Source organism: Chiloscyllium punctatum, chromosome 7, assembly GCF_047496795.1.
Source record: "Chiloscyllium punctatum isolate Juve2018m chromosome 7, sChiPun1.3, whole genome shotgun sequence".
In the NCBI taxonomy this organism is placed as follows: Eukaryota; Metazoa; Chordata; class Chondrichthyes; order Orectolobiformes; family Hemiscylliidae; genus Chiloscyllium; species Chiloscyllium punctatum.
In genome coordinates, this window is record NC_092745.1 from 51,557,275 (window position 1) to 51,571,502 (window position 14,228).

Here is a 14,228-nt window from a genome sequence, read left to right on the forward strand (position 1 = left end):
GCAATCTGAGTAACTGACTAACATTGACACGAAGGATAGTAGGTGTACAAGAGGGGTGAGGTGATTTGTAGCAGTAAGCTTCAGTTCCCGGAGGTGAATTTGTTATTTTGTTTTAAAAAAACACACATCATACTATGCAAATTAAATTATGACATACTTTGGGGCGGGGTGCTGTAGTGTTTCAGAACACTAGCCGCAACACAAACTTCATTAGTCTCAGAGGGAATTTCTGCTCCCCTCCTTTCACTCACTCGCTGACTGGATTCGCTTCGCTAAATCTTCGTTCAATCTAAACGCATTTGACAAGTTTAAAGAGTTGCAAAAAATCGGCGCCTCAAAACTGACCGGCACTTGAAGGCAGTGAATAAACAAAGTCACCTAGGTGTTAGATTTGTTGTGATAAAAGCAAAATATTGCTCAGTCGTTCTGCTCCTGTGATTCCCCCTTTAATTGTGAGTGAGTTTTGCAGGTATTTAAATACAGGCAACAGATTAGTGCCGTGTTGGTCTACCGGTGGCAGGTTTGACTATTGGATGTTTTTAGAGTGTATGCAGATCACAGGGTGATAAAAGTCAGAGGAGAGAGAGAGAGAGGGGGGAGGAAGCCAGCGGTAGCTCAGTGCTAGTCAAGACAGGATAGGGAAGCCTCGCTTTAAGAGCACCTACTACAACATGGCTGCGTGCACACATCTCCCCATGTCTCTCCTCTGTCTGCTGGTCTTAGCGGGCGCGATCGCAGGCGATGGGGCTCATTTTCCAGAGGAGATCGAGCGGGAGGAGTCGGCCTTGCAGAGGCCGAAGGTCTTGCTGGCCATCATTGCCCGGAACGCGGCGCACACACTGCCCCACTACTTGGGTTGCATCGAGAGACTGGACTACCCAAAGGACAGAATCGCTCTCTGGTGAGTTTGACTTGCTCGAAACAGATCCGTTTTTATTTTGCTTTTTTTTGGGGGGGGGTGGGAAACAAACACCTTGAATGGCCCCAGTGCTCCCAAGTTGCGTTGATGGAGTTGTGTCTGGTCTGGGGAAGACCGAAGTGTGAGCAGAGGATGTGAAAGACGGTGTGGCTGAATTCTGGATTCATATTTTCCCTCAGCTCCCGGCTCAGTGGGAGCTCCGCTGATATGTGCACCACTTTCAAACAAATGATTTAAAGTGCGTTAGCAGGTACGAGGAGGGAAAACGTGTGAGAAACTGTCTGGTTAGTTTTATTCAGCTTTGGCTCAGAGGCACCTGTATGAAATATTCTCAGGTTTTTTTTGGGGGGGGTGGATTGTCCGCTTTGTTTACATGGTGTTAAAATGTGAATTGGTGTGGGCAGTTTGTGCTCCCGGGTCTCGTTTTCTTTCTGCGTTCGCACAAGAGCCTTATTCATTCCCGAATACTGTATTCCCGGAATGGGACGGATACAAACCACGGCGTGAGACTGCCCTTAAAACCGGCTTAACGGAAAGCAGCGGAGCTCCACAACATCTCCCTGGTGTGAACGAAATATATAATGGGGGGAGTGGAGGAGAGAGGGAGAGGCGTCGCTACACTGGATTTAGCCACAGGGGACTGTACTTTGTTGCATTGCGTTAGCGCCGCCCCTCCGTTGTTACGGCCAAATCAGGGGCGGATTTAATTCATTCTAATCACCTCTGGCATCAACCCCCCCCCCCACCCCCAAAACCCTTGCTTGTACACAAGTGCTTCCGCACCAGCGCGCAGCTCCCAATACTGTCAGCTCTTACCGGTGTCTGTAATGCACACTTGGACATGGGGGAAACCAGTCCTTTGTGTTTCAGTGAAGTTGTTGGGGGAGCAAGACAGTGTAATCTTGAATTCTGCTGAACAACTGAGCTCAGGGCACGTGGAATGCCTTAGATTTGTTTGTTGGATAGAGTTAAACTCCAATGTTTGTTTTTTCACATGCTACTGTACAGAACCGAACTGCTTTAAAGACATATATTTTAATAAAGCATATTTTTAATTTGAAAAGATTACAGTACTGGGGGGGGGGGGGGGATGGGGGCGCAGTGCGCTCAGCCCCTCCAAGATCTCAAACAAATATACTTCCTATTTTCCACCACATCCCGCACTGTTGTCTGTACATCTTTTCCCTGCACTTTCTGCAAGGGTACATTTTGTCCCGAGGGTTGTCACTCTTGTAGGAGGATAGTAGAAATTTTCCCCATGGACACTGACGAGGAATCCAAGCGTGCTATGACACCGTAGCATTTAAATAAACTGATTTTATAGTAAACTTCACATTTTGTGAGATTTCCTTGGAGCAGCTTGTTTTTTTTTCACCCTTTTATGGAACGTTTGGAGAAGGCGATTGGGGTTATTTATAACGTGGTAAAACCTCCCTAGCAGCAAACCAGCTTTGATGTATTCCCCTCTCAGGACATATGAGCGACATCTGATTGAAACTGCGCGATGGTCTCGTTTGGAGTTTGGAAGCCAGCACTGATGTGTTACTGTGTAGCGTGTGTGAGAGCTAGTGAACTCCTAATGATGTTGACAGAGCTCATCAGTTGAGAGTTGGAAGATGTTTAGTATCCAGGGGTATTATGTGTGTGCGCCTGCCTGTACTTGCATTTGAATATGCGACGTGATGCCTGGCGTTTCCTAGAAATCTTATTGTTGAAGTAATAAAACGGAGGGTCTTACAGGCGTTAAGTAACAACGCCGGCTGGTCATTTATTCCAATCCAGCCGACAGTGGATTAGCTTGGTTCATTCATCCATTCACTGTCGCCCGCAGTTAAGACAGTATTTTGTCAATGAACATGTTTGGTAGGGGAGGGAAGAGTTACGATTAAAGTCGCTCTTGTTTTTGGTTTAACATTGAAAAATGCCAACATCTCTACTTCAGTTATAATAATCTGGCGGTGCTGCGCGATAAGGTGTTTTTGACTGAAAGAAAGTGAAGAACAGAGTTAACGTTTTGAGTCCAGTTCTGAAACGTTAGCTCCACGTTTCCCCCCCCCCCCTCTTCACAGACCTGCCGAGTTTCTCCAGCACTTTATGTTTTTGTTTTAAGGTTTCTGACTGAACCTTGCTCCGTGTCTTTTCTTTTTGGGACCTGCCGTACTCGTTGAACCTGTTCGAGATTTATTTACATTCGTCCCCGATTTGTAAACATTGGCTTTCCCGGAATCTCCAGGACTGGGGAGAAATCGTGCAGCCTGTATTCACAATAGGACGGCAACTTGTTCCCAGGGTAATAATCCAAGATTGGGAGCAGTTATCCCCATATATGTTTGGTTCGCGTCCTGCTTCTATCTTTTTGTTGTTGTTTCATTCAGTGCAGGGAAGCGGGAAACACAAGCAGCGCCTGATGCTGGTCAGTCCCTTGGCAATGGGGCAGGCAGTCTGTCAATGCGACTCTTTGAAACGCACCAAGAGCTTTCCACTCGGCTATGTGTGTGTGTGTGTGTGCGCAGTACAGAGCTCGTAGTATTGGGCAGATCAGACTTCACCCGCCCCCACCAGCCCATCCCCATATAGGGCAGCGGCAGAGTATTCGCCATCCAGTCAAACAGTGCCTGGGTGTCCTGGCGGACTCTGAAGGTGAGTGACTTCCTAACCTGCGAGCGGACGGCGTGCAGTCTCAGTACACAGGGCAGCGAGTAGCCAGGAGACTGACCGATCACACAGCACCAGAGCCCCCCTGGTGGGGGAACTGCCTCCGCTCTCAGGTTATCAGGAAGCTCTCCGCTTTAAGTGATGTCCCAGTTTTATCTGTAGTCATACAGTGCTTTCTTGCCTGGATCTAGCAGTGAGGCTGTGCTGTCCTGCTTTATCACCTACCCTCCCCCCAAATCCGGTGTTACACACGAATGTAGGGGCGGATTTAGTCCATTCAGGCGCCGCCCCCGCCTTCATGTTACTGTATACAAATATCCCAGCTCCCGCTGTCAATACTCAGTGCAGCTGTCTCTGCATGGGTGTTGTACAATAACCTAGATTTCTTCAGAAAATAAAGTGTGGGAAGGGAAACCAGTCAGTGGCTATCCTGTGGTCTAATTGTGGTTGTGTGTGTGTGTTTGACAGATAAAAGGTTCCCAATGAACTACGAAATAAAGCTGGACAACAGTTGCTGAACACGCAGTGCAGTGGGATCCCAAAGTATCAGGCATTCGCCAGGGAGGGCTTTCCACATCTAACTAATCAGCAACACTTTCACATCTTTTGCTTTTCACTGGAGTGAAGAGCCTGCTTCCCTCCCACCCCCCCAGGATTTGATTTCCAGCACTGCCCTGCCCGATCTTGGTTTGTGTGGGGACATCGCTGATTCAGTTAGACTGCTGTGTAGCCGGACTTTTATCCTGGAGAACCCCAGGATGCGATGGGGGAGAGAGGCAGCAGTGTGGGGGGTCAGCCCAGCTCATTTAAGTTTGGAAGCATTCCTGGTAGTTTGATCAGATAATGTTTTGTCTACTTGAAGTTTATAAACATTATGGTATCCCTTTCCCTGTCTTATTCGAGTTTGATTCAAACCTGAAATCTACATAGAACAACAGGTATTAGAGAACAGAAGGAATTCACTTCCCCACCTTGTCTGTGTTGTACAGATTCTCTTGTAACTTTGTTTTGGTCAATTTTCTCAAATTAGACCTTTTCATGTATTTGTGCCATTCTCGTTAAAAAGTGGGACTCCAACAGTAACTTGTAATAAATCATTCCTTAGCATAATAGTACTCAGTAAAACTGCTTTCCTTCTCCCTTGGTTCTTCAGGTATGAATCTTGTCTGGGTCCTCTTGTTGCCCATTCATCTCATAGCAGAAACAATCTTCTGCAACTTACTCTGTGAAGTTTCACAGATCACTGTCTGCTATGCTGACTGCTGCTCTCCCTCTGTCTCTGTCTCTATGCATGGGTCCCACATATGTTTACATATCCGAGTGATATGTAAAACAAAAACTTTAGCAGTGATCATGATAAATCATCTTCTCAATAATTATTAACTGTTTGGAGTCCCTATAACATGCATTTCATATCTGTATACATTGCTTCTGAATTGGATGTCAGCACATTCAGTGTTTTTAACACTCTGTGAATGTATTATCATTCTGCATGTTTCCTGTGAACATCTCCTTGGTAAATTCTCCTGTTCACCACAGCATTGGTTTTGCAATCAGTGGCAAAATGATGGCACTCCCTGATGATCTGAATCAAAGCTGCCTGATAAAAATCAAGCAATCTCTATGCCATTGACTTTCTTTCCCAACACTAGTTTGAATCTGACACCAACTTAAGGGAATCTCCAGGCATCCAGTTACCATTATGTCATCAAACAGACAATCATGTCAAAGCAGTCTCTCAAATTGCAAACCCGAAACTGAAATACAATGATCATCTTTAATTTCTTACTAAACTAACAGAGACGTCAAAACATTTGCTGAGAATTTAGTATCTTTTTTGAAATGTGACTTTTTACTGCAGGGTTTCCAGTTATTGTTTCATTAGAATCTTTAACAAAATTTCTCATTATAGATAAAGCTGTCAATGTGTAAAGATTGACCTTGGAACATACAGTAATACAAATTCTCGACAATTTCTTCAGTAATAATACTACCCTAGGACTTAGTATCCTATTATAATTACTATTCTTTAACAAAGTGTAACATTTTTCAGGGAGGTGTTAAGACTGATAATCCAGAGTAAAGGGTCAAGTTCTCATCAGTTTAGTGATTTCTAATTAATTAGTGCAAAGGAACTTAAGTATTACACTCTGCCATATCTTCAGCTGTGTCTGTGAGACTCTCACCTGACAGAAATAATCATACCTAAGGTTGACAGTTTTGCGTCATCACTACTGCAGTTTTGAGGGCATTAATAGTGAAAATTCTCCATGTAATTCTGTCATGCTGTAGTTACTCTCTCCCATCAGTGGAAGCACTGCAACACAGGAAGATGTAATTACAATGTGACAAGTTTACATCAGCTGTTTGCATTATGAATGCTTATGTAGGAGTTTAACATGGAGATCTATAAAAGTAAGCACCGAATGTATGAATTTAAGCAGGATCTGAATGCTGTTTATATGTCTTGATCTAATTATTGCAAATCATGCTTCATCAAAAGGTAGCACGTGACATTAATTATCAATTGCACTGAAAGGAGGTTTGTGATTCAGAAACATGAAGATGATTATCAAATTTAAATGTTATACACATTTGTCTAAAATGTACATCAAAAGACCAGTATCTAGTCTGTATGAAACTGAAAGCATCTCTCTTCATCTAACTCAATCAGTGCATCCTTCTGTCCCATTCTCCTTCATGTACATCTAATTTCCCTTTAAATATATCAATGTTACTCACTTCATTGCCCAAAGGAATAGAAAGGGATTAGTACTGCAGGAATGGTCTTAATAAAAAGCTAGCAGAAAGTTCACACTTTCCTACAATATACTCCAGTTGTGGCCTTCTTGCCCAGTCACTTAACTAGTACATATCCCTTTGTTTCTTTTCATCCTTCTCACAGTTTACTTTTCCACCAAATTTTCTATTGTCAGCAAACCTGGGTGTATTATACTCAGCCTTCTCATCTAAGTCATTTACATAGCCTGTAAATAACTCTGGTTAAACTATTGCTCCTTGCAGCCTGCCAACTCAAGAGTGACATGTTTATTAGTGTTCTCTGTTTACTGCCCTTTAAGCAATCTTAAATCATGCTAATAAATTACCCCCAATTCATGAGAGGTTATCCCTAAATTCTCCAGGTGTCATTTATGAGTGAATATGTTGTATCTATGGTCCCTATTTTTGGCTACCCTGATTAATGAAGAAATCTAAACTTATGGTATCAAACCCTTTTTATAATATCTATCTCTATAAGGTTATACATCAGTCTCGTTCTCCTTTCTGGATAAAAGAGGCCCAGCCTATTCAATTGTTGCCGATACATCTAATTTCTGGTATATTCTTTTGAACCAATACCTCTATATCCTTTTTGTAATAGGAAAACCAAAACTGTTAGGGTCTCACCAAGGTTTCTTACAGATTAACATAATTCCTTTGCTCTTCAATTCCATCCCCCTGTCTTTTTCTTCAATTACCTTATTAAGCCATATCTCTGCCTTTTTAGTTTAGTTTATGCTAAAGATACTGAAAATATTGGCTACAAGAGCAGGCAAGAGGTTAGGACTCCTGTGGTGAGTACTCTCTTTTTTAGCTCTCCAAAGCCTGCCCACTGTCTACAAGGCAGAATTCGGACTATGATGGAATTCTGCCCACTTGCCTGGAAGGGTGCAGCACTCTAGAAGCTTTTCACCATCCAGGACAAACTAGTCTGCTTGATTAGCGTCATATTCTCAAACATTCTGTCCCTCCACCTCCAATGCTCAGTCTGAGCATTGCGTACAATCTACAAGATATGCTGCAAAATTCATCTAGGCTCCTTGGACAACACCATGCAAACCCTTGAGCACTTCCACCTAGAAGGACAAGGGCAGCAGATACATGTTAATTCTGTGAGGTTTCCTCCAAGCACCTCTAACCACCTGCAAGCTTTCCTCTTAGCCATTCACTATCCTCACGTGGAAATATATCACTGCTCCTTCGCTATCTGGCTCCCCCCAAATTGATTCCTGAAGAAGGGCTCATGCCTGAAACGTCGATTCTCCTGCTCCTTGGATGCTGCCTGACCTTCTGCGCTTTTCCAGCAACACATTTTCAGCTCCCCCCCCCTCCAAATTGATGTCACCACAGTACCCTGACTAACCTATCTATAATTCTTGGACTGGTTGCACTTGGATCCCCAGCGTCTAGAGCGACCAAGTGCCTAAGTGACGCTGGCCAATCCCCTGGAGTGGAATTGGACAAGACATTTTACTGACCCTTGTTCCGCTTTGCCCTCCTAAAAACTGCTATCCTTTGACTTTTTGACTGGGGCATTTCATGAAACACATGCAATGAGCTTGCCGTGTAAGCTACTGATGAACCCTGCAGGTGTAATGTTAATGTACCACAGTGCTATGCAGCAACACATATAGTAACCGATCAGTGCTCCCACTGTGACGAGTTGTCTGCCCCATCCTCTGTGATAAAAATGCAATGTAACCCACACAGAGGCTGTCGAAGCACAGAACACACAAGTTAGTGCTGAAGTCAGTGAATGTGCGCTAAGAGAGCAATGTAACTAGAAGTTGGAGCTTCCTGTTAAGTGCAGGTTAATTGAACACAAATTGAACCTGTGCACATGATTTAGGTGAATATGTGTCCCTTTGCACAAAGTGACTCAGAAGAAGCATGCAAGTCATAAGTGCCCCTGAACTCCAAAGGAGTACGTTGAAGGGCTTAAGTAATGTGAGTTGGTCCAACAGCAGGGATGTTGATGTAGTGAGGTTGGTGGATTGTTGATGCCAACTTGAATGGATAATGGCTCATAAAGGATGGTGGCTGTGGAGGGGTACAGGAATGTTGTTGTGTAAGAACAGTTGGATGATGGCTGGGACAAGATTTGGTGAACTGCAGCTGAAGATACCCTTTCTGACTGACTTGTCAGGGATTTACATTGTCCAACTTCTCAGGGAATGAGAGAACACTCTGAAGTCTTGTTTCAGTCAGTGAAGTTATGGCAACTGCATGGGAATGAGGTAGTTTCTGCTGAACGGCAAGATTCTGATTTCACCATTGAAGGCTTGAGGGAGAATATGATAAAATATTTTGTCAATATCGTGATTCTAATTTCTCATTCTTTCCTTATTTTTCCCACATTCTTGCTATCATCCACTCCACATCTATAAGGGAAGTACTTCACGCAATGTTTCTCCTTCCACAGATGCTACCAGACCGCTGAATATTTCTAGCATTTTCTGTTTTTATTTTGCTGCTTTTAATGACGTGTGTATTGCCACTACAAAAGCTATTTGACCTGTACTATTTTGGTTCTGTGTGTACAACTTAGACATTGAGAAGAATATTACCTTTTTACATTTTGCAAAGGCTTTATAATTTATTGTGCACCTTGTGTACTGTTCCAATGTATATCTCAGTAGTACATCTTGCATGATTAAAAGTATGATATCAGTGAGATAGTCCATATTATGTGGCAAAAGTGACGTGCTGAAACCTATAACTAAAACCAGGTGAAGGTTGGGTTAACTGCAAAGGCCAGTTCTGGCAATCAATTGAAGCATTAAAAGAGATGAGAGACTCAAAAAGATTTCTTCTCTTTAAATTTATGGAGATCATTCACATTCTTGAGCTCTGAAAATATCAAGAATTTGAAAGTTACTTGTGGTATACAGAAATCAAAATGTAAAAGGCAGGAGATTTAGAGTGGATTTGAGGAAATTTGTTTTCACCCAGAGGATGATGGGGGTCTGGAATGCCTTACCTGGAAGGATATTTGAGGTAGGAAGACTCTCAATCTTTAAAAAATTTTTGGATGAGCACTTGAAGTGTCATAATATTCAAGACTATGGGCTTAGTGCAGGAAAGTAGGACTAGTGTGGATAGTAGTATATTTTTGCTCGTATGGACTTGATGGCCAAAGGTCCTCTTCTGTACTGTATGATTCTGTGATCCTAAGATTAGTAGGTGAATAAAATCTGCTAAATGTGTAATTTAATTCCTCCCATAAAAAAAACTTTAAAACCATTGAGCATATTGAATGATAACCACTGTTCAGAAGCAGACTGAGTAAAACTGGAACTTGCACTGAATACTGAGCCTCAACTGTGCAATTTGTTAATTTAACACTACGCACAAGGAATCTTGTGACTGAAGGCCCCTTTTATTCAATTGCAGTTCTGGTCAAATGCTTGCTTGTGCTCAAAATGTCCACATGCAGCCTCAGGTTTGACAGATGTCAAATAATTACTGGAGTTAGATGTTTAAGAGCCTCAGTGCTGATAGGCTTTTTCTATGGAGTAGAGCAATGTAGTTTCTTGTGGGTTTTATGTGTAGAAAAATGTTAGGATAATGTGACGTGCAAAAAAAAAATGGGCCAGCTATTGTAGTGAGTACAAATCCAAAATACTTGGAATTAGCAGACCGAGGAAGATAAGGTTTAGGAATTGAAAATACCTGTAGATGACCGGTTCAAGGATCATGGTAGTGGTCATGTAGTGGTGATGTCACATGGCTAGTAATCCAGAACCCAGGCTCATGTACTGGGTACATGGATCTGAATCCCATTGTGGCAAATGGCAAAACTTGAATTCAATTTCTTAAAGTCTGGAATAAAGAGCTGGCATAATAGCAGCCATGGAACCAGTGTCAATTATCATCAAAATTCCTCTGATTCACTGATGTCCTTTTTAGGGAGGGAAATTTGCCATCCCTACCTGGTCCGGCCGACATCTGACTCCAGAACACCAGCAATGTGTTGACCTTTGATTGCCCTCTTGGCAGTTGGGGATATTCCACAAACACTGGCCGAGCCAGCAACACCAACATCCCATGAATAACTTTTAAAAATGATAATAGATGTATGATTTTAGTAGTGTACAAATTGGAAGTCATTAAGTGAGTTTATGATTGATATGGAAATCTTATGAATAAAGTACTGAACAGAGAAGCAGTGATTGGAAATATATGCACTGGAAGTATGAATGAAACTCAAAAAAAAAGTCCAGAGCCAGAGCATATGATAAAATTCAAGTCAGGCATTTTAGGGTTGATTCAGTTCTTCACACAAAGAAAGCAAGATCTCTCTCCCACAAAAAGCTGTTCAGGTTAGGATTAGTTATAATTCAAAACCTAAAAATAAATGTCTTATTGGATTATGAGACTCCACTTGGGTAAATTGAGCTAAGATATAGTTTGGTGAAAGTGTGGACTGGAGATCAGAGCTGAAAATGTGTTGCTGGAAAAGCTCAGCAGGTCAGGCAGCATCCAAGGAGCAGGAGAATTGATGTTTTGGGAATGAGCCCTTCTTCAGGAATGAGGAAAGTGTGTCCAGCAGGCGAAGATAAAAGGTAGGGAGGAGGGACTTAGGGGAGGGGCGTTGGGAATGCGATAGGTGGAAGGAGGTTAAAGTGAGGGTGATAGGCCGGAGAGGGGGTGGGGGCGGAGAGGTCAGGAAGAAGATTTCAGGTCAAAAAGGCAGTGCTGAGTCCGAGGGTTGGGACTGAGTTGGGTTGGGTGGGGGAAGGGGAAATGAGGAAGCTGGAGAAATCTGCAGTCATCCCTTGAGGTTGGAGGGTTCCGAGGTGGAAGATGAGGCGCTCTTCCTCCCCAATGTAGAGGATGACCTCCCTTCTTCAAAGACCACAATTTCCCCTCAGACGTGGTTGTCGATGCTGTCCACCGCATCTCCTCCACTTCCCGCTCCTCTGCCTTTGAGCCCCGCCCCTCCAATCGCCACCAGGATAGAACCCCACTGGTCCTCACCTACCACCCCCACCAACCTTGAGATACATCGTATCATCCTTCGTCATTTCCACCACCACCAAGGATATATTTCCCTCCCCTCCCCTATCAGCGTTCTGGAAAGACCACTCCCTGCGCGACTCCCTCATCAAGTCTACACCTCCCACCAACCCAACCTCCACTCCCGGCACCTTCCCCTGCAACCGCAAGAAATGCAAAACTTGCGCCACCCTCACTTCCCTCCAAGGCCCCAAGGGATCCTTCCGTATCCGTCACAAGATCACACATCATTTACTGCATCCGCTGCACCCAATGTGGCCACCTCTACATTAGGGAGACAGGCCGCCTACTTGCGGAACGTTTCAGAGAACACCTCTGGGACACCTGCACCAACCAACCCATCCGCCTCGTGGCTGAACACTTCAACTCCCCCTCCCACTCCGCCAATGACATGCAGGTCCTTGGCCTCCTCCATTGCCAGACCATGGTAACACGACGCCTGGAGGAAGAGCGCCTCATCTTCCACCTAGGAACCCTCCAACCACAAGGGATGAATGCAGATTTCTCCAGTTTCCTCATTTCCACTCCCACCCCCCCCCATCTCAGTCCCAACCCTTGGACTCAGCACCCCATTCTTGACCTGCAATCTTCTTCCTGATCTCTCTGGCCCCACCCCCTCTCCGGCCTATCACCCTCACTTTAACCTCCTTCCACCTATCGCATTCCCAACGCCCCTCCCCCAAGTCCCTCCTCCCTACCTTTTATCTTAGCCTGCTTGGCACACCCTCCTCATTCCTGAAGAAGGGCTTATACCCGAAACGTCGATTCTCCTGCTCCTTGCATGCTGCCTGACCCACTGTGCTAAGATACAGTTTATCAATGACTTTTGAATAGCAAAACAGGCTCTAGTGCGTGAACAGCCTGTTCTGTTCTTATAAACCAATGATTCTTCTTTGGTGTACTTTTAGTTGCCTGGCTGATGTATCTTTCACTCAGGACACCGCAGATCAGGTCATCTAGAATTCTATCCAGTACATTGACCATTTTATTAAGCCACTGGTGATAATTGGGTCTTTTTTTTTGTATTATCAGTTTTAATCTCGTAAGATATGGCCAAAGATGTATTTTATGTTTCTTAATAAAGTAATGGGTTTGCTGAAATTATTCTCCTGGGCCTACTAATTGAAATTATAGCCTCTCTGGCTAATTGTATGACACTTCTTCATTTAGTTTGTCTGTTGTCAGTCAACTTTTACATGTTTGAATCAATCAAATTCTAACAACCGTCTAGGTTCATGTCCACATCTCCCATTTACCCCATTTATTTTGTCTTAATTGAGATTTGTACAATGACTTGGAATTGGTGAGGGACGTAATTGATGATGACTGCTCAATCAATCTATCAAAATTGTTTCATGATTGACTTGTCCTCGTTAAGGAAGAAAATCTGGATTGATCTAACAGTTTATTACATTTCTCAAACATTTTAAAGTGCTTCACAAGCAATAAATTATTGACCGGATGATCTATTTATGGTACTTGTTGGTTGAATTACAGCTCCTAGCCAAGTATAGAAAGGATATGTCAGTCTGTTAACTCGTGACTTGCTTCTATTCTGATTTCTTGCCTTCCAGTCTCAAAGCACTGATTTACACTGTAGATGAATACATGACCACAAGGAGCACTTTACCATCTTAAACAATATCCTCTACCACTGGAGACTTGGAAAGCTAGATTTAAAAAAATGAGAGCAGGAGACTGGGCAGAGTGGCGTTTGAGGAGGAGGGGAAGAGCTGAAAAGTTTATTTCTAATGTCCTTCTCCAATCAAATGACCCATTTCAAATGTCTGTTTCTCATCTCCTATTTTAGTAAATGGAAACATTGCTTGCCACCGGAAAATTCAGGAGCATGGACATTTCAAGCCCGATTCTATCCTCATGAGATCTATGCTTGGTGATGCTCCCAATGGGGATCGCAACATGGAGATTAGTTATGAATAAACTGTCAGATTTCTCTCTTTATACAAGGGACAATGTGGCCAGTTGTATACCCTATTCTTCTGGCTGAGAACAGCTTAATTCCACATGACCCTGGAACAATTCTGGATCATATTGCATAATATTTCAACATGTGCACTTATTAACAAGCTGTAGGGTATTCCTTTTCTCTTACTGGTCTATTAGTTCTTCAGTGAGTAAAAGCCATAACCAATACTTGTCTCTGTTTTTGCACAGGAACCCTAAAAATGCATTTTATATTAACTGTGCCTGAAGAAAATTCATTTTTCTCCTGATGTAGTAAAAGATTAACTCCTCTAACTCTCCACTGACAACATTTGCAAGCTGATCCAACCTGCAGCCACCTTGCCCAAACCACAAACACGCCCCTGCCCACCCAACTCCCTTCCATCACCCATCTATCTCTCCTCCCTAATAAACATACCTCCCCTCCGACAGACGTATGTACATTCACTGTCTCCCAACACACACACACACACCCCACACACACACACACCCCACACACACACACACCCCACACACACACACCCACACACACACACACACACACACACACACACACACACACACACACTCTCTCACTCTCTCTCTCTCTCACTCACTCACTCACTCACTCACTCACTCACTCACTCACTCACTCACTCACTCACTCTCTCTCTCTCTCTCTCTCTCTCTCTCTCTCTCTCTCTCTCTCTCTCTCTCTCTCTCTCTCTCTCTCTCTCTCTCTCTCTCTCTCTCTCTCTCTCTCTCTCTCTCTCTCTCTATTTTTGACACTTATAAATATTACTTGGTGACGCAAGGGGCAATTTACACCTAGTCATGAGACTTATTTAGCTTATTAATTTCAATAATCAGTATACAGTAGAAAATTGCATGTCAGCCAGTGTTATCTAAA

The 14,228-nt window shown here is 43.5% G+C and overlaps 1 protein-coding gene across 1 annotated transcript in view; it reads left to right on the forward strand.

The window, feature by feature from the left end:
- Window positions 1-223: 223 nt before the first annotated feature.
- Window positions 224-14,228, forward strand: part of LOC140479635 (procollagen galactosyltransferase 2-like) — a 172,532-nt gene continuing 158,527 nt past the window's right edge. Inside the window, exon 1 of the mRNA XM_072573534.1 lies at window positions 224-901. Within this exon, the coding sequence (XP_072429635.1) occupies window positions 672-901 (230 nt within the window). The 5' untranslated portion in view covers window positions 224-671. The remainder of the gene's footprint in view (window positions 902-14,228) is intronic.